Source organism: Phascolarctos cinereus, unplaced genomic scaffold (assembly GCF_003287225.1).
Source record: "Phascolarctos cinereus isolate Bilbo 61053 unplaced genomic scaffold, phaCin_HiC Scaffold_726;HRSCAF=1367, whole genome shotgun sequence".
Classification (NCBI taxonomy): Eukaryota; Metazoa; Chordata; class Mammalia; order Diprotodontia; family Phascolarctidae; genus Phascolarctos; species Phascolarctos cinereus.
This window is the reverse complement of record NW_027556098.1, coordinates 8,248,081-8,267,792: the sequence shown is the minus strand read 5'-3', so window position 1 is coordinate 8,267,792 and position 19,712 is coordinate 8,248,081. Positions and strand designations below refer to the sequence as shown.

At 40.1% G+C, this 19,712-nt stretch overlaps 1 protein-coding gene across 1 annotated transcript in view; it reads left to right on the top strand.

Moving 5' to 3' along the window:
• Positions 1–13,733, top strand: part of FRMPD4 (FERM and PDZ domain containing 4) — a 746,498-nt gene extending 732,765 nt beyond the window's left edge. Inside the window, 5 exon segments of the mRNA XM_021007485.2 lie at positions 3,127–3,265; positions 7,229–8,290; positions 8,712–10,001; positions 11,896–13,157; positions 13,159–13,733. Coding sequence (XP_020863144.2) covers positions 3,127–3,265; positions 7,229–8,290; positions 8,712–10,001; positions 11,896–13,157; positions 13,159–13,239 — 3,834 coding nt within the window. The 3' untranslated portion in view covers positions 13,240–13,733.
• The last annotated feature ends 5,979 nt before the right edge of the window (positions 13,734–19,712 follow it).

Genomic DNA, 19,712 nt, shown 5'->3' with positions numbered 1-19,712 from the left:
CTGCTACTTAGTCCTCATTCTTGGAATTCAATTCCTTCTTGTTAAACTTCATCTAGGTGAGCTAAGGGATAATGCTAAGATCCTTGAGTTGTACCATTTGAAAACATAAGTTAGCATATTTGATCCTCCCAACAACTTGGTGACAGAAATAATCTCAGCTTTATTGTCTGCATATTTATTACATAAGAAATTGAGGGTTAAGTGACTGCCTCAGGATCATATAATTACCAGATGCTGGGTCTGAATCCAGGTCTTCTGCCTTTTGGTTCAGGGCTTTCTCCTCTATGTCACTGAATGTGGATGTTATGGAGGGAGGAGGAAGGGAAGAGGGGATGGAGGTATAGCAATCTGATATGATGGGGGGGTATAAATAAACAAATCCTCTTCCTCAAATCATATGTTGATTAGACCACCAAAGGTAAGCCAATACCCCCTTGATCACACACACACACACACACACACACACACACACACACACACACACACAAATATACTTTTTTTGAGGAAAGTGGATTGGGGAGTACAGGAATACAAATCTGATCTAGGCCTGTGATTTCTGGCTATAGAAAACTGCCAGGATTCAATACATACCAATTAACAATAGAGTTGTTTGAGGCATTGACAGATTGATTGACTTGTCTGTGGCCACACAGACAGTATATGTCTTGAACCAGGCCTTCCTGACTCTAAGTCCAGCTCTCCCTATCCCTATGATATGCTGACTCCTCGCTTACATATGGTATCCTAATCCGTGCTAATGTTTATGCTGAGAACCATTAGGCCCAAGCAATAGAAGCTCAACCAGGAGAGATGCCCCCTATACTGACCCTACAGGATGAGAACTGAGGAGGAGAGAGAGAGCATATGAGTGGTTTTAGAATGGTGATCAGGGAATAGGAAGAAGCCTTAGAGCAGGAAGAAATAGAGATCAAACCCACAGCCAGAAAAAATCTGAGCTTGTTGATGCAGGGGGGTTTGTTTCAAGAAAAAAGTTACCAAATATTCCAGTGGATATGTGACATTATTAGTTTGGATGCTGCCGCCAACAATGTAAATCCCAACCTATCCATCCATATGTGCTCCTATCTTCCCTGTGCTCAGGAAGATTCTTTGTGCTAAATTCACATTTGAAGTGACTAGACACCTATACTGGTGGGGCACTGGACAAGAAATGGGAAAGGAATTAAACGGGGAAGGTACTTTTGGGAACAGCAGTCACAGGAAGGGAAGGGAAGGCAAGGCAAGGGAAGGCAAGGGAAAGGAAGAGAAGAGAAGAGAAGAGAAGAGAAGAGAAGAGAAGAGAAGAGAAGAGAAGAGAAGGAAGAGAAGAGAAGAGAAGAGAAGAGAAGAGAAGAGAAGAGAAGAGAAGAGAAGAGAAGAGAAGAGAAGAGAAGAGGAGGGAGGGGAGGGGAGGGGGGGAGGGGAGGGAGGGGAGGGAGGGGAGGGGAGGGAGGGAGAGGGAGGGGAGGGAGGGAGGGAGAGAGGGAGGGGAGGGAGGGAGGGAGGGGAGGGGAGGGAAGGAGGGAAGGGAAGGGAAGGGAAGGGAAGGGAAGGGAAGGGAAGGGAAGGGAAGGGAAGGGAAGGGAAGGGAAAGGTACTATCAGAAAAGGCTGCACTTCTCAGACATCTGGACACATGAGTCTGGCTTTCATTTAAAGCTACTCTGGGGGCACAAAACCAAGGTAGATGCAGTTGTTGTATGTTGATATACATACTGTGAGAGGCAGTGTGGTATAGTAGGTAAAGAGCTGGACCCCAGAATCAGGAAAGCCTGGTTTATATGAAATAGTTTCTTCAACACTTAATATTAGTATCACTCTAATTAAATCACTTAAGCACCCTGAGCCTCATGCAATGCTCTAAGACTAATTTACTAAGTTATAGTTGACTGGGAAAGTTCCCAAAGGGAATAGGTCACACAGATCCTTGAAGTATTCATGTGTGGGTCATTATGTATATTTGGGCCTACTCACATGTATGCATGTGTATGTATACATTCATATGTATATGTGTATGTATATACACATACCTAACTACCCACATATAAATACTTCAAGGATCTGTGATCTTTGCCCTTTGGGAACACCCTCTGCCAGCTATAACTTAATAAATTAGTGTATAGTGTGAACATACTCACATATGTGAGTATACATAGGAGATATACATATACATACCCAGAACATATAAATTACACATACACATACATGTGTGGTGCATATATGTATATATGTGTGGACATATGTTTATATGTGTATGTGTTTTATTGCTTATTATGTAAGCATAGGTATATATTTATATGTATATACATATGTATATTGCTGTGTGTTTCTTATCATATTGTAAAGTGAGCTCCAAGAAAGTATGGGCAAGTCATGTGATATGTCTCAAACATATCCAGTCATTCAAAAACAACTGAGCAGCAATACCACTGCCTTCACTACAAAAGTAGGGGGAAAACACCTTTTTAGCTCTTCCTCATTTTTTCCTTCAATTTTGCCCCTATATCAGTTTCTTTGATCTAGCATCACTATTTCTAGAAACATCTAACAAAGATGTCTGTCAACACCCATCTCTGTTAGGCTCAGTGATTTTACACGTTATTTTAAAGTGTGATATCATCCCCTAACTTTGCAGCCTCGTTTCTTTTTTGGCTTTTTCAGTCATTTCCAACTGATTTCTACAACTCTCTAATACTAATTTTCACTCTGATCCTTGCTATTTTCGGACTGGAGCCTGGTACCTGGTAACCAACTCCCTGTTAACTTAGCTTCTTAAATGTCATAACTTTGGAATGAAAACCAAAATACTTTCTTTCCAGAGCCACTGGAGCTGATTTTGTTGTAGCATTTTTTTAAACAGGATTCATGGAATAAAACTTTACATTTTATTGGATTTTAAATGAATTCACAATTTGCAGGTTTTTCAAAGACTATCTCCTGAATATGAATATGAAAAGTCTTTCCATGCTGGGCATGTCTAACTTACTCATTTGTTGTTCTTCACTGAAGCATTTGCAAAGAAACTCCTTTCACGTACACTTCATAAACATAGATGTCTAGACACTGGCATTTCAATAAGGTGTTTTAAAATGGAAGACCTTTAACCACAACTTTCTCTTGTTTTTAGCCTATTATTCTGCTAATGGAACCATCAGATGCAATGAACCTTGCCTGTTTGACAGCTGGATATTATAGGCTACTGGTAGACTCCAGACGGTCAATATTTAACATGGCCAACAAGAAAAATGCAGGAAACAGAGAAACAGGTATTTTCTTAAATAAATGTGACTACCTCCCATATCTATCCCCACTTATGTTGGACAGTATAATATAGTGAATTGGAACTGAAGTCAGGAGACAGCAATTCAAATTCCACAGCTCTGACACTAACTGTGACCTTGGGTTAAAGACTTAACCTCTTTCAGCCTCAGTTTCCTCATCTGTAAAATCTGTAACATCTCTTCTGGAGCTGTTATGGGTAAAGTGACTTTTAAACATTAAAAGACCTATAGATAAGGCAGCTATTAAGATGATGTTCACCCCTACTCCCTCAAAAAAAAGTAAAACATATGAAGATTTAACATAGATATCTTTAACTAGCTTAACCAGACTAATCAAAAAGAGAGAAGATAAGAAGATAAAAGAAGATAAAAACTAATTCCCACAATTTTTGTCACATCCCATCATTGTGATACTCTGGGGATGTAAAATTTTCCCCCAAAAAGAATTGTATTGATTATATAAATATATGCCTATAAGTAATATGATAATCATTTGCTCTTGAAAGCAAGAAGCACTTTGTGGAGTGAGAGCAGTAGGTTTGGAATCAGAAGACAGGACTACGAACTCTAGCTCTGCCACTAACTGTGAAACCCTGGGGAAAATCCCTTAACCTCTCTGTTCCTCTGCTTCCCCATCAGTAAAATGGGAACAATAATATTTGCATCACTTATATCATAGGTTATTACAAAAGTGTTCTATAAACCTTATATTGGTATCTAAATGTGAAGCTATTATTTTTAGTGTGATAGAAGTAAAAATGGATCAAACTGCTAACAGTCTATATATCAAAGTATTTTTCAAGGTTATGACATCAGGGCAGAAAGAGCTATCCCAGGGATAGCTCTCTTCCTTGTAACCACTCCCAGTGCCTTGCACACTTCCTGGCAATGGGATGCCCAAGGAATACGATGGTGGCAGCTTGATCTTCCCACCCTCCCCAGCAGTTATTTGGGTGATGGCAGCAGGATTGTGGGGAGCAGCAATGGCATCTGGGTAAATCAGTTACCTGAATAACTGCGGGTGTCCATCACTTCGCAGGCCAGACAAACCTGAGAATTAGTGTTGCTGCTTTGACAGACCTTAAAAATTAACTAACGACCAGTGGCCGTGGCTTCTGGGTACTATTTTGGAGCCTGATTTTTCATCTCGTTTGCTAGGCTGGATTCTCAAACCCCTGATAGTGTTTAGGAGGTGAAGGGACAGTGAGGAAAAATAACTATAACTGTGTTTTTAAATTATTGTTGTTTTCTGTGATGATGACGATAACTAACATTTGTATAGCACCTACCACATACCAAATACCATGCTAAGGATGTCATTATTATCTCATGTGAGCCTCACACAACAAGCAAGGTGAGTGCTATTATTATCCCTTTTTAACAGATGAGGAAACTGAGGCAAAGGTTAAATGACTTGTTCAATGTCACACAGCTAGTGTCTGACTCTAGATTTGAACTCAGGCCTCCCTGACTCCAGGAATGGCACTCTATCCACTGTACCACCTAGCTGCCCCTGACATAATAATGCCATTATACATATATACAGTAGGCATTTAATAAAGCCTTCCCCAGAATTTCTTTATACATTTACACAATAGTCCCTTAATAATGCCTTCCCCAGAACTTCTTTTCCACCAAAGGCCATGGGACAGATATGGATTGTCGAGGCAGAGGGTGGGGTAAAAATCATCCAAAGGCCAAAGTAAAATAACAAACTAGCCTTAATTGCTTTTTTAGCCCATAAAATTGAGAAACATGAAACATTTTTCTTGATTACAACTCAGATTAAAAATAAAGAGCATAAAAGCAGACAGACAGACTTCAGTGCATTGCATATACCCTCTTGGGAGTATTTAAGGGAAAGCATGATGTAATATGTCAGACCAGGCTCAAGAAGGTTGATAGCTTGGCTTCAAAATTGAAACAAAATGAGATATGTACTCCATCTAACAGTTAAGAAAAAGAGGTTTATTGAGGTATAGCAGGGGAAAGACATTCAGAAAAGGGTAAGGTTTCATTCATTCAGCTGCCCATAGCTTTCCTATGTCCATCATGCTGTTGATCTGCTTGTCGCAAGCCTGAGGGTAGAAGCAGGTAATTAGCCATAACCTGGTTTTGGTCCTGAGGGCATCAGAAAGCTACATTGACTCTCTTTTAATTCTGTTCCTCCCCTGAGTCAATGAAATCTCCAAGACCATTTCAGTAATTTTTAGGAAAAAGAACAAGTTCAAATCATATGTTAGGGTACAGGGGCAAGATATTGCTCCTGCCAAATGTAGGCCAGAGTTGCATAGGGGAAGAACAGAAGAGATGGTTGTGAAGCTGAGTAGGTAGAAGCAGTAGCCACCCAGATGAAATCACAGATGCTCCAGACACCAAAATGGAATTCCAAATGCTGTTTAACAAATACAGAAAGTCATTCATTAAAAAAAAAAATCCTAAACAGTAACCATTTAGGCACTTACGTGGCACAGTGGATAAAGTGATAGGCCTGAAGTTAGCATGACCTGAATTCAAATGTGGCCTCTGACACTAACACACTAGCAGTGTGTCCCTGAGTAAGTCCCTTACCCTCTATCTGCCTCAGTTTCCTCAACTGAAAAATGGAGATAACAACAGGACTTACCTACCAGGATTGTTGTGAAGATTAAATGAGATTATATTTGTAAAGCATTTAGCTTTACAGAGACTGGTACATAGTAGGTGCTTATTTTACAAGTAAATGATTGTTTCCTTCCTTCCTAAGCACCTACTTTGTGTGTCATGTTGTATTATCAAGATGCAAAGGTAAATTCATACAAGATAATTAATATTTAATTAATTAATTCAGTTAATTAGTTCAGTTCTATGTTATGGCAAGTTAAAAAGAGGGGCTAAAGACCAAAAAGAATGGAAACAAAGAAGATGAAATGGATAGAGTGATAAGTATGCATGGACACCAAAAAAATACACGTATTTACAGAGCAAAAGATGCCCATAGAAACAGAGGGAGAAGAAAGTGAAAGAGAGTTTCAAAAGCATTTGGAGTGAGCGTGCTCATGTGTTACTCACTTTGGCTACAAGCATCAGAGAAGAGTCACTGACCTTAGAAAAAAAAAAAGAATCCTCCAGCACTTTAACCTAGTCCTATCACACTGGGGTTAAGATTTTTTTGAAATTTGTTTTGAAATTTCAAGGTTCATTTTTTTGTAAATCAAGCAGTTTTTTTTCCTGGAATGCTAAAACTTGTACACATGCTTAAAGAAATTGCTTACATTTTAGGAGTTTCCTCGGTAAAAAGGGTAAGCTTTTCACAAATGTACCATGGAACCAAAGGCAAACTGCATGCCTCAGCCAGTGCCATCCTAGGAAACAATAATCTACCTAATTTACTCATACAGTTCTTTCTAAAGGGCCATAAGTATCGCCAGAACTTTTTGTAACATGTAAAATTTATACAACGTGTAGCTACACAAACTTACTTAAAGTTTGAAAATATAGCCATTCTTTAAGTCTACTGTCTTAATCACTTTTGAAGGAGAAAAGCCCTAACACAGACAAGAGTAACCTGTTCTTCTGGAGTTGCAACACTATTTTTCAACCTTTCAGAGTACTATGACTAAACATTTTTAAAAGCCACATTGGTTTTTCAGGTCTATAGGCACCTAGATATGAATAATATCACTTCTCGGTAACTGAGGGCTCAGTGAAATTCAGCTGTTTCCCCACTCCCACACTGGAGCATCCTATGTGGCACATCTAAGCTAATCATATTAAATCCAGGTCTTTTAGCTAGCCAAGGTCAACTCCTTAACCGAAAGGTCTTTAGCCATGTCTATATACATGTATAAAATGTTTGGCTAACCAAACATTCATGATACTCAATGAATTAGATGAGGAAGCTTTCAACAGCCATCACAGAAAATAGAACGCCCTATAATGTGTCTTTGTGTGGATCTCTCTCTCTAGGTTCTGAAATGAAAGGAAAGCATAATCTCCTTGGCTCTGATTGGAACTGCGTACCACAAATGACCGCTTTCATTGCTGATGGGGAACAAGAGCCACAAATAACATATATAGACTCAAAACATAAGAATGTGGATATTGCCGATGACACCTTATGTCCAAAAGACCACAGGCATCTGTACATGGAAAATACCTATAATTCAGATGACCTTGATCATCACCTGACCAAACAAGGTGACCCCAGCAATGATGTGGAAAGCAGAGGCCTCGCGCAGCAATCATTGCTGTCACTTTCGGGTCTAGAGACAAGTCAAAAAGCACAGGATTCTCCCAGGAGTGCTAAAGTATCTTTTATTTTTGGAGAGCTTGCGTTGGATGATATTAACCCCAAAAACCTTGGTTATGAAAGACTGTTGGATGAGAGTCCAGAAGCACTGGAAAAACAAAGAGCTCTCTACATGAGCAATGCCAATGATATCAAAGGCTTGGATTTCTCTCCAGATTCTGATAGCATACAGTTTGTGACAAACTCTGTTTATGCAAACATTGGCGATGGGAAGAACTTCGAAGCCACCGAAGGCATCGAAGAGCCTTTGCTGCATGAGATCTGTTACTCGGAAAACACAGATGATGCTGAGGATGAAGACGAAGTGAGTTGTGAGGAAGATCTCGTGGTAGGAGAAATAAATAGGCCTGCCATTCTCAACTTGTCTGGGTCCAGCGATGACATCATTGACCTCACATCCCTTCCTCCTCCTGAGGGTGATGATAACGAGGACGACTTCTTGTTACACTCCTTGAACATGGCGATTGCCGCTCCTCCTCCCGGCTTCAGGGACAGCTCCGATGAAGAGGACTCTCAGCACCAGACAACCCAGTTTAGGGAGGACAAGGAACAGGCCAGCAGCCTGCAAAATGATGAAATTCCTGTGTCCCTCATTGATGCTGTCCCTACCAGCTCTGAAGGAAAGTGTGAGAAGGGGCTAGATGATGCTGTAGTCTCCACTCTGCAGGCCTTAGAGGCATTAGCAGCTTCAGAGGAACAGCAGACAAATGACAATTCAGGTTCTTTCATGATTGTTACATTCATTCAGTGATAATCATACCATTTCATCCCTGCAAGCCATTTGCCCTAGGAAGTATTCATCCCTGTTATGTTGTATAGCCTCATTGACTCATGTTCCATTTCATAGTACGTACTGGACCTACTGTTACAGGGTGTTTTTTGTTTCTGTTTTTGTTATTGTTGAAAGGGTTTTTTCCAGTGTTTTATTTTTGTTTTTTCTTTCTTTCTTTTTTTTTTTTTAACATGTGGCGCTTTTTTTTCCCCTCCCTTTCTGGAACAACTATGCAATAAAGTCAGAATCTTTTTTTTTTAAAGGAAAAAGAATATGTATTTTTATAAGAGATGAATTCCATTTTCTTACATGTATTCAAGTGCCTGCAATACCTTCATTAATTGGCTCTTGTTTTTTATGGTATACAGGTGTAGCAATCTTGCGAGCGTATAGCCCTGAGTCTTCCTCAGATTCAGGTAATGAAACTAATTCTTCGGAAATGACTGAGAGTTCTGAACTGGCCACAGCACAGAAGCAGTCAGAAAACTCCACCCGCATGTTCTTGGCCACTAGTGAAGGCTACCATCCCCTGGTAGAAGAACAGACGGAATTCCCCATCTCCAAAACCACCTCGGGAGGCTTACCTGTGAAGTCCTCCCAGGCCCTGGCTGCTCGACCAGCCGCTGAGCTACAGTCCAAAGTTGTGCCTTCAAAGCAAATTCTTCCTTCAGATAACATGGAGATGGAACCAGAAACCATGGAGACCAAGTCAGTCACAGATTATTTCAGCAAGTTGCACATGGGGTCAGTGGTGTATTCTTGCACCAGCAAAAGGAAAGGCAAGCTGGCTGATGGGGAGGGGAAAATAGGCCCTGAAGGGGCAGTGACAGGAAAAAAGCAGCAGGGACCTAAAAAAGTAGAGATGGAAGAAAATGCCAAAGGGAAATTTGGTACACTGGCATCACGAGATAGTCCACGACTAAGCACTTTTAACCTGGAGAGGACTGCCTTTCGCAAGGACAGCCAAAGATGGTATGTGGCTACTGATGGTGGAGCAGCTGAAAAATCTGGACCAGAGGTGGGGACTGGGAAGGCCTTTCAAAGAGTGTCTGGCCTTGGGACAATGGAAACTGAGTGTAAGGATGAAGAAAATCCTGAGGGGGATAACAGTGGTGCTCCCGGACTTGGCCAAGGTGAAAGCTTTCTGCCTGGCATGACTTGTGTGTCCTCAGCCAAAGACGTAAATCATCACGAGGATGCCGATCTGTCTGCCGATGACCATCCTTCCAAGCTTCCTGAAGCTGAGCAGGGTGTGGCTCGCCTTTGTGACTATCACTTGGCCAAACGTATGTCATCTTTGCAAAGTGAAGGACATTTTTCTCTGCAAAGCTCCCAGTGCTCTTCTGTGGATGCTGGGTGTAGCACAGGGAGCAGCAGTAGCACCTGCCCTACACCTGTGGAATCTCCCCTCTGCACCTCAGATGGGAAGCACATTATCTCTGAGGCCTCGGGGAAGGGTATGAGTTACATTCCTGCAGATGAGAGACCTGCTGGGCTTTCCAACCCCGGGGCCACTTTTAAGGAACTGCACCAACAGACTGATCCCATGTGTCACCGAATGACCATGCCTGTTATGCACACAGCTATTAATGCTGAGCCACTGTTCGGCACTTTGAGAGATGGATGTCATCGGCTCCCCAAGATTAAAGAAACCACAGGTACAGCACCAAAGAAGTGATGGTTTTGATTCTTTGGGGTACTGCAAGACAGGGGTGTGTAGATAGAATTTAACTTAAACTTGAAAAGTGACCAAAGGAGAGGTGCAAAAGATAAAGGCAGGCCTCCAGTCAATTTAAATATCAACCTTACAGTCCCTGAAACTTAATAATTTTTAGGTAACCAAATTAAAAGCCATTTTAAAATTGCATTCACTATTCACAAATTTATACCATCTGTACACTCTTAGAGTTTAATTGAACAACACTGAATCTCTTTTATGCCCAAATACTAAATGTGGGCTTTTATTTATACACAGTATACATGACTTAGGAGACAGCATTGTTTGACATCACAAATTCATAAATACATATATATATATATATATATATGTATGTATGTATATAAAGAACATAGTCATTTGGTTTCATCCTCTATAGACCTCTATTAATTATGTCATTACCAAGGAAAGAAAATGAAAGATTGTTGAGATTTGGGAGAGATCATTCAGTTTATTTTTTTGCCTTCAGGTCAGGCTATACTTGTGGCCAAATGTCCCAGATTTCCCCAGAAAGTCTCAATTTCAAATATTTTGTCCTACAGTCACTATATACTATCAAAATGTCCCAAGAATTGCAATATTTCAGCACATAGTAACTGAATAAGTCAAGGCAATAAAAATATACTTTAGTTCCAAAAGTCTGTTAAGTCACAAAAGACAGGATATTGTAAGTAGGCTGTTACTTATGGCTCCAGAGATTATCATAATTCAAGTAACTGTGGTGTTTCTGGCACACATCACACAAGTACAGCAGTGGGATTGTCATCTGGGTCTCTCCAATGATTAAAAAAAAAAAACCAAGCCATGAACACTATAATATCTGTGTGCTTATGGCAACAAGATAAAGTTGATTGGTGATATATCCTGATTTTTAGTTTGGAACCCATGGTCACTTCAGCTGTACTTAAACCACACTAGGCTGTACATAATGTTTTTTAAAGACCTCTAGAAAGGAAGGATTCCATAGCTTCCTTTTCCAGCATCCAAAGAACATCAATGACAGAAAGGTAACTTTCACAGTTAATGTAACTCTTGCCAAATTGAGATGCCTTTTAGCCCAATGCATGGGCTAAATGAATTCACAGGAAGTGAATTCTTTTAAGAGTAGCAATCCAAGTGCATTTCAACTAACTGAATAATCATTCTCTATGTAGGATGTGTTGCCTAAAGGTGCTGTTCAATCCTAATAGCTAAACCAAATATCCACCTACTAATCGCAGCTCAATTCATGAAGCTATCATTATCTCCTATGAGCAGATTATGCTACTCAGTGTTATGAATAAATCAGTTGTCTTTGGAATTGGCAGTTTTCAATATTCCCTCATTATACTAAGCATTGGTTGCCTCTATTAAAAGTGTAACTCCAATACCTCACCTTGGCGTGGAGAATTCTTTGCAGAGCTGACCTTGAGCTCTACAAAGTTATGCTCACAGAGTAGAAGCTGTGGTAGGAAGAGACTGGACGGAAAGGCTTCAAGACATAAGATGGGCAAAGGACCAGGTGTCCATTGCACAAAGACCTAGCTAACTAAGCATGCAGAGAATCATCACCAGAAGACTGACAACAAGGTGATAATTTGGGGAGGGGAGAAGCAACTCATGAAACCCATCTACCTAAGACACCCATGGAGAGGTTGGGATCTTGTAAAATCACAGATCTATGGAAATGCAGGTATGGCATCTATTGAGAAACAAAGTGGTACTCTGTCAACTTGGCATGAATTTCCCAAAATGTGCATGTAAAATGGGTAGGGGTCCCCTAGACACTGAGGCAGAGATGATTGTCAGGGTGATGCTTAATGATTCTCTCTGTTTTCCTACTCCCCCTAGTGTAGCTTTCACAGAGCCTGGGAAGGGAAGACGAGGAGGCATGTCTTCAGCTTGTTCTCAACATCCTAAAGCTGATTCCATCATGCTATCATCCAACATTCACTCTGAATCAAAGGTGCCAAGTCCAAATCAAGACCCTAATGATTTTCCCAAAGCGAACCAGGCCTACGGAGTGGCAATGAGTTTGTGGCCATGCGAGCTGAGGGGAGGGAGCCTCCGAACGCCACAGAACAGAAGGGTTCTGAGACGGAGCAGCAGTGTCATTTCGGGATCCCCGGGCTGGGAAACATTTCTGGAGAGGAAGAAGGCTGCTGTTGGCTTGAAATGTTCTGGCATTCCAGAAGCGGCTGAGTCCAAATCGGAAAAAAGGGTCGAAATTCCCCTAGGCAAAAAGTTAACCAAAAGTTACTCACAAAATTCCATGCACTTAGGGCCTGATGGGAAAGAGAAAAGGAAATCTTCAGGGGCCCACAAGGACTCCAAGCTATATAGAACGTTACCTTTGCGGAAGCTGGAGGCCAGCAACTGGAGATGCCGCGGACCCTTTAGTCATTGCTTCCTGAACCGAGGGCAAGATGAGGATGGTGATGATGAGGAAGAAAACAGCGAGGCCCGTCGCCGAGTCTCCCGCCTCAATCCACCTGAACTGTCCCGAGAGGTGCCACAACCAGCCAGCCCCTCCCTCCCTGCTGAAATCCAGAAGAAGGTGATGGCGGTGGAGGAGGCCTCCAAAGTTCTCCCGGGCGGTGCGCAAGCTCCCAGCAGCCCGGCCTCGGACCTGAACTTGAATGCCTGCGAGCTGGCTTTCGAGGCGCGCATCGCAAGGATCAACACCCTGAAGGAGAGCAAGTACGAGATGCCCAGCGGATTCCTAGCCGCCCAAAACGATGCCAACGAGCTGCTCTGCCTGGTCCGGTCCTGTGCCGGCAAGAGAGAGGAGGCATCGCCCCGGGCAACCAGGCACGACCTGAAGCTGTCCCAGTACAAGCAGCTGTTATCCATAGAGTCCAGACATCTGGGAAGTGCCTGCAGGAAAATGGCCATGGCGGACAAGAGCCCCGAGGAGATGCTAGCTGCCGTGACCTCCAGCTTCCAAGTGCTCTGCTGCCTGACCGAGGCCTGCCTCCGGCTGGTCAAGGTTGTGAGCTCCGAAGCACAGAGGCAGGAGATCGTGGCCAAGATAGACGAGGTGGTTATCAACTACATCTGCCTCCTGAGGGCCGCCGAGGTAGCCATCGGGAAGGCGTCCGCGGACCCCAGTCTTGCGCCTCTTGGCCCGACACTCGACCACCATGGCTGCCATTGTAAGCACACTAACACGTTCTCTGAAGATGCTTTTAAATAAATAAGTAGAAAATAAAAAGTGTGAAAGTCACTTCATGAGCGACCTTTGCAAAGCCATACATAAACTTTTATTTACTCTCTCTGTACTGATGATGAACAAGATGTTCTCTCTCTTCTCCTCTGTATATTTTGTTATTTTATATAAAAATAGGTATGAAAATCAAAAGTCACATTACTGAATATCGAACAAGTACTAATCAGATGTATTCTGTTTATAGATTTCTCTCTATATATATGTAAAAGAAGTATATGAAGAGGGTGGTGACTTTGGCTATTTTTCATATAGTCTAAACAGGTCTATGATGTGAAATTTTAAATACTGCAATGTTGGAAGAAAAAAAAATGTACCCTCTCCCCTTGCTTCCAAGTTTATACTTGGGAGCCACAACATTCATATTTAGAAGCAAGAAATTGAATCATAATGTATATAAAACAGCAGTTAATGTTTTAAAATTATAATTTTTAAGCATTGGAAATAACAAAAAAAGACATTTAAAAACCCAAGAAGCTATTATAAATTATTAGAAAATATATAATAAATTGATTTTTGTTCATATTGCCTGGTTACTTGTTTGTTTTCTAAGCACTAAAATTTCTTGGGAAAGGATATTATTGATGTCTTCCAGTCTTTCTAATAGAAAACTCCGTGGAGTAAAGCTGGCTAAATGAATAGGAACTGGGTGCAATTTCTCAAATGTGAATTGGAGAGACAGAGGGAAAGGATGGGAGGAAGACAAGATTTGTTTCTGCTCTGTTAATTCATTTTTCTCATGCTGTTTATAAATGGCATCTCAGAAGTGAAGACAGGTAGGTTATTAGATAATCTATGGAAGCTGCCCCTAATTCTGAATATGGGTTTTGAGATGATCTGATTGTAGGGAACAAGAGGACCAACATTAGAAAAATTGAATTATTTGATGTGGGGAAAAAAGGTCTGCTTTGTACAAAATGTCAAAACATATGCCCTAAACACTTAGTTGCTTTTATTTCCACCTGGACTGGTTTGCTTTTACTCAGTGAGAAACGCTTCCAGAAATAGCAAGTGGAATGAATAGAAACTAATTAGTGATCATTAAGAATAAATGCAGGGGCGGCTAGGTGGCATAGTGGATAGAGCACTGGCCCTGTAGTCAGAGAACCTGAGTTCAAATCCCACCTCAGACCAAACACTTGGCATTTACTAGCTGTGCGACCCTGGGCAAGATTCCTTGCAACTCCCCAATTCTATGTATGAAGCTGGCAGCTAGGTGGAGTAGTGAATAGAGTGCTGGACTTGAACTCAGGAAAATCCTGACTCCGACACTTAATCTAGGCAAATCGCTTAATTTTTCTCAGTTTCATTACTTATAAAATAGGAATAATAGATCCTACCTCACAGGATTGTCATGAGGATCAAATGAGTTTATATTTGTAATGCACTTAGTAAACCTGAAATTTGGGCAGCAAGGTGATGCAGTAGATAAAGTGCTGGGCCTTAAGTCAGAAAACCTTGTCTGCCTAAGTTCAAATCCAGCCTCAGACACTTACCAGCTGTGTGACCCTGGAGAAAGCCATTTAACCCCGTTTGCCTCAGTTTCCTCATCTGAAAAATGAGCTGAATGAAGGAAATAGCAAACCATTTTTACCAAGAAAACCCCAAATGGGTTCACAAAGAGTTGGACACAACTGAAATTACTGAACAACCAAAAAAACCCTCTAAAACTAATTTATAAACCTTAAGGGGCTGTATAAATGTTTGTTATTATTATCATTTGCATCCCCTCTTTGTTACTTATTAGCTTTGTGACTTTGAGCAAGTTAATTAACTATATGTAAAGCAATTTTCATACCTGAAAGTGTTTTGCAAACTTAAAAACCTATATTAGTTATTATTATTATTATTTGAATCTCAAACTTTGTTACTTGTCATCGTGATGACTTTGTAAATTATATTACTTCTGATTCAGTTATTATTATTATTACTACAATTAATGGTCATGATTTTTTGATTTCCCACAAGCCTGGGAAAACTTTATTAATCCACACTAATTATGGCAGTCTGAATTAGAAAATTATTTTTATCCTGACTTATAGAATATTTTATTTCATTATTTTCAAGTATGTACTTTACTTAAAGTAGGTTTAAATTTTTGTAATCATTCTTTGGGAGCTTCTCTCTCTCTCCCCCCCCTCTCTCTTTTCTTAAAGTAGGTTTAAAAATTTGCAATCATTCTTTGGGAGCTCTTTCTCACACATAGAGTCAATTAGCACTAAATATGTCAATGTTTATTATGTATATCCATACATCAAAAGTATTTGAAGGTGCTTGAAAACAATGTGTTTTCAGTTTTCATTCCCATCTTGCTCATACTATCAGCTTGTCTGATCTGTTAAGGAAGTATTTGCTAAGCAAAGTCCTTATACACAGATGACTCCAAAACATGTATTTCCAGCTATGATGTTATCAAGTCTCACTCCTTTATCTCTAAAAGCTTTTTTTTTACATTTCCTTGAATTTCTTGAATTCTTGAGTCAACATTTTTGAATATCTAGCAATATCGTTAGACTCAACTCACCATGGAATCATAAGCCTTAAAGATAAAAAAGTCCTCAAGAGATCATTTAGTTCAATCCTTTTCTTCCTTTAGATAAGCAACTTCTCTGAGGACCAAAGAGGTTAATTTTCTCCCCACAAATTGAATCCCATTTCCCTCGACCTTTCCCTCACTGGTACCACTAGTCACTCAGCTTGAGGAACCATTGAGTTATCTTTGACACTTCGACTCCTCCCTCTTTGAACCACATATTTCCAATGAGTCACTAAGTCCTATTAATTCTTCCTTGAAATAATGTTAGATTTGTATAGTGCCTTAAAGTTAACAAAATGCTTTCCTCACAATAGCCCTATGATGTATAAGTATATTATACTTGTATATACATATTATATGTATGTGTGTGTGTATATATATATATATGTGTGTATATATATATATACATATATATATATACAGACAAGGTAGATAAATACATAGATTGATTACAAATATTATCCCCATTTTTCAGATAAGTAAAATAAGTCTTAGGAAGGTTAAGCAACTTGTTCATGGTCACATAACTAGTAACTATCAGAATCTGATTTAAATCCAAGTTTCTTCATCTTAAAGAGCAAGGCTCTTTTCACTATGCAATACTGTTTTGTAATTTTTGAAATTCCTCCAATATCTATCCTTTCTTCTTTATTCCCACTGTTGTCATCCTAATTCAGGTACTTACCACCCAACCCGTGATCACAACACGCTAAAAATGTTCTTTTCTAGGGCAGCTAGGTGACATAGTGCAGATAGAGCACCAGCCCTGGAGTCAGGAGGACCTGAGTTCAAATCTGGCCTCAGACTCATAACATGCACTAGCTGTGTGACTCTGGGCAAGTCACTTAACCCCAATTGCCCTCACCTATATATATATATATATATATATATATATATATATATATATATATATATATATATATATTCTTTTCTAAGCATCAAATTTTAGGAAAGACAGTGACCAACTGAGCATATCTAGGAAGGCAACCAGAATGAGGAGGGGACTTGAAAGTGTCCCTCATAAAGATTGGTTGAAAGAATGGAAAATATTTATCCTGGGGAAGAGAAGATTTAAGGGACAGGTGATTTGTTTCAAAGGCTTCCATAGAGAAGAATCAGAGCTATGCCACCTGCTATCTCTGTGACCTTGGTCAAGTCATTTATCATGAGCTTTAATTTCCTTGTCTACAAACTGCGATTCTTGGACTAGATGGTCTATATGGTTCTTTCTAGCTCAGGTCTATGATCCCATGAGGGTTTTTTTTTACCCTGAAAGGGTTCAACTAAGAGTTATAGGTGGATGTTTTAGAGTCAGATTTCTCCTTTGCATAAGGAAAAACTCACTAACATTAATGTTGTCCAAAAATGAGATGGACTGCCATGGGTGGAGGACTTCCCCATCACTGGAGGTGTTGAAGTAGAGCTGGGACAACCAAATCTGAGGGATTTCTTAGAGTGTGTTCTTGTTCACCTACAGGTTGGATAAGAAAACAACCGGAGTTCCCTTTGACTCTTAGATTTTTGGAGTATGATACTAGCTTCCTACCTGATACCTTGTTCTTTTTTTTTTTCCAATCCATCCTGAACTCCCCTTGATGTCCTTCAACGGCCTCCCATTAACTCCCAGATTTTCACCCACTAAACACAGATGTTCCATAATCCTTTCCTCAAATCTTTCCTATTACATTTGAATACAAATCTTCTGCTTTGCATTTCTTCATTGCACTTAAAATTCCATAATTATTACCATTTCCAATTCAATTCAACAAATGCATGAAGCTTTCCATGCTTTTGTTGACAGTTGTTGAAACGATCTATTGAATGATTGGTGCTAGTCTAGAATGCCCTTCTCACCACTCTACCTACCTGATTCCTGCTTTGCCTTGTCTTGAGATAAATCTCTTTCATGAAGCCCTGGACTACATACACCCATAGCTATCTCTCTGAACATTGCCAAGTACCCTTACATCTGCTTTGGGTACATAATCACATCTTGTTTTATGTCTTTATGTAACAGTTTTCTTGTGTATGTCTCATCCACCCAACTAAGTTGTGGGCTTTTGGAGAATAGGGGCTATGCCTCATATTTCTGAGCCCTCCACAGCACTAACACAGTGCTGGGCATACTGTAATAAGTATTTATGCCCAAACTGAGGAAGACACTCCTAATTAGTGTGGCTGCTAGAGAAGCTGCCTCCATAATGAGCATGTAGTTTCCTTTCACACCATTTATTTGCGTGCAAAATCCAGTGAAATTCTCTCCAAATTACAAGGCAGTACAGGGTAGGGGTGGCATATATAGTGATTCAGCCATGCACCGGGGAATTTTCCTGCTGACTTGTCTGCAGGCAAACAATGCCCCTGAAGAATCTGCCCAGGGAGTACCACCCCACATAGTATTCTTAGATAATGAGAAATTTCCAGCAGAGTTCAGCTCTCCCTTGTTGCCTATTTTTACCTCAGTAGATATTAAAAAGAAAAGACTTTGAGAATCCATAAATTAATTTCACTAATGAGGATCCTGGCTTTACGTTCTTTGTTATCTATCTGAAGTTTGGGGTTCCAAATTCAAAATGAAAATTTTAATGGCCCAACATGAAAGGCATCATGCAAACAAATCTGATACTTAGTAAATGTGCTAACAGACTTCACAATAAAATTTTGAGTAAACATTCGTAATGAATCATAAATAAATATCAAGCAAGCATTGATGTTGTCAGACCAAATTCCCTTACTAGCCTTCATTTTTCTTCTGTGAAATGACTGATTATGTATTTAATATTTTAGCTTTCTAAAAACTGATTAAATTGGGAATTATGAGCCTCTTAGATTTGCTAATCTGATTTTTAATCTGTTTATTTTAATTTTATACCCAGAAAGGAGATAACTCAAAAAGGTCTCATTAGAGAAATTGAGTGGTGAGATCAGAATTCTACTAGCCAAGTAGTGGGCATATGTGTTTGTTTCATGGGACCTGAGGTCCAAGTATCTGCAGAGTTTGGACGTAGTTATTAACTCTGATAGTTGGGTCCAGCCATCTCTGTATGTAGGCGCAAGTCTTCAAGTTCCACTTTCAGTTACTAGTCTGGCCTAAGAGAGGATATGAGGGCAGGAAGATGACTTAAGTACAAAGATATAATGCACAGATAAATTGCAACAGTAGCATCAGGCTTTTTGTTGTAAATAAAATCAAATAAATAATGTAGTTACGCCAGCCTTCCAAAGCAGCACAAGCCCTTAAGCCTCAGGATCCTGGAGAAATCAGACTGTACCAGTAAGAAAATAACCTCTGGGAGAGTTTGAATGTCAATAAAAATTGAAATGATGAGTACCAGCACTTGTTCAACTTCTATTTTCTCTTAGGAAAGACTACCTAATTGTTTTGCCTGTGGTTCAGTTTCATATATTTCAATACCAGTCATGAAAATCCTTAAATATGGTCTATAAAATACACTGGGTGGGGTACTCTATATTTTTCTACTTGATTTTATAAAATCTTGTTTTGGCTGGATAAGCAGAGTTTTGAGTTTGACATGCCAGAATTTCAGAGTTCACGGAAGGACCTCAGAAGCCATGTAATCCAATTCACAGCTGAGCAAGAATGCTATCTGCAACATCTCCAACCAGTTCTGTATAGCCTTGGGCAAATCACTAAACCTTGGGGCCTTTGTTTCCTCATTTGTAAAATGAGGGCAAACAACTCTGTTCTCTATGTTTCCTCCCAGCTCTAAATTTATGAACTGGTCATTCAGCCTCTACTTAAGACCCCTAGTAAGTAACTCACTACCTCCTAAGACAATCCAATCAACTTTGGGATAGCTTTCATTGTCAGGATATTTTGTTTTGTTTCCCACCAAGTCTAAATTCACCTCTTGGCAAATTCCACCCATTGTTCCTACCACTGCCCTTTG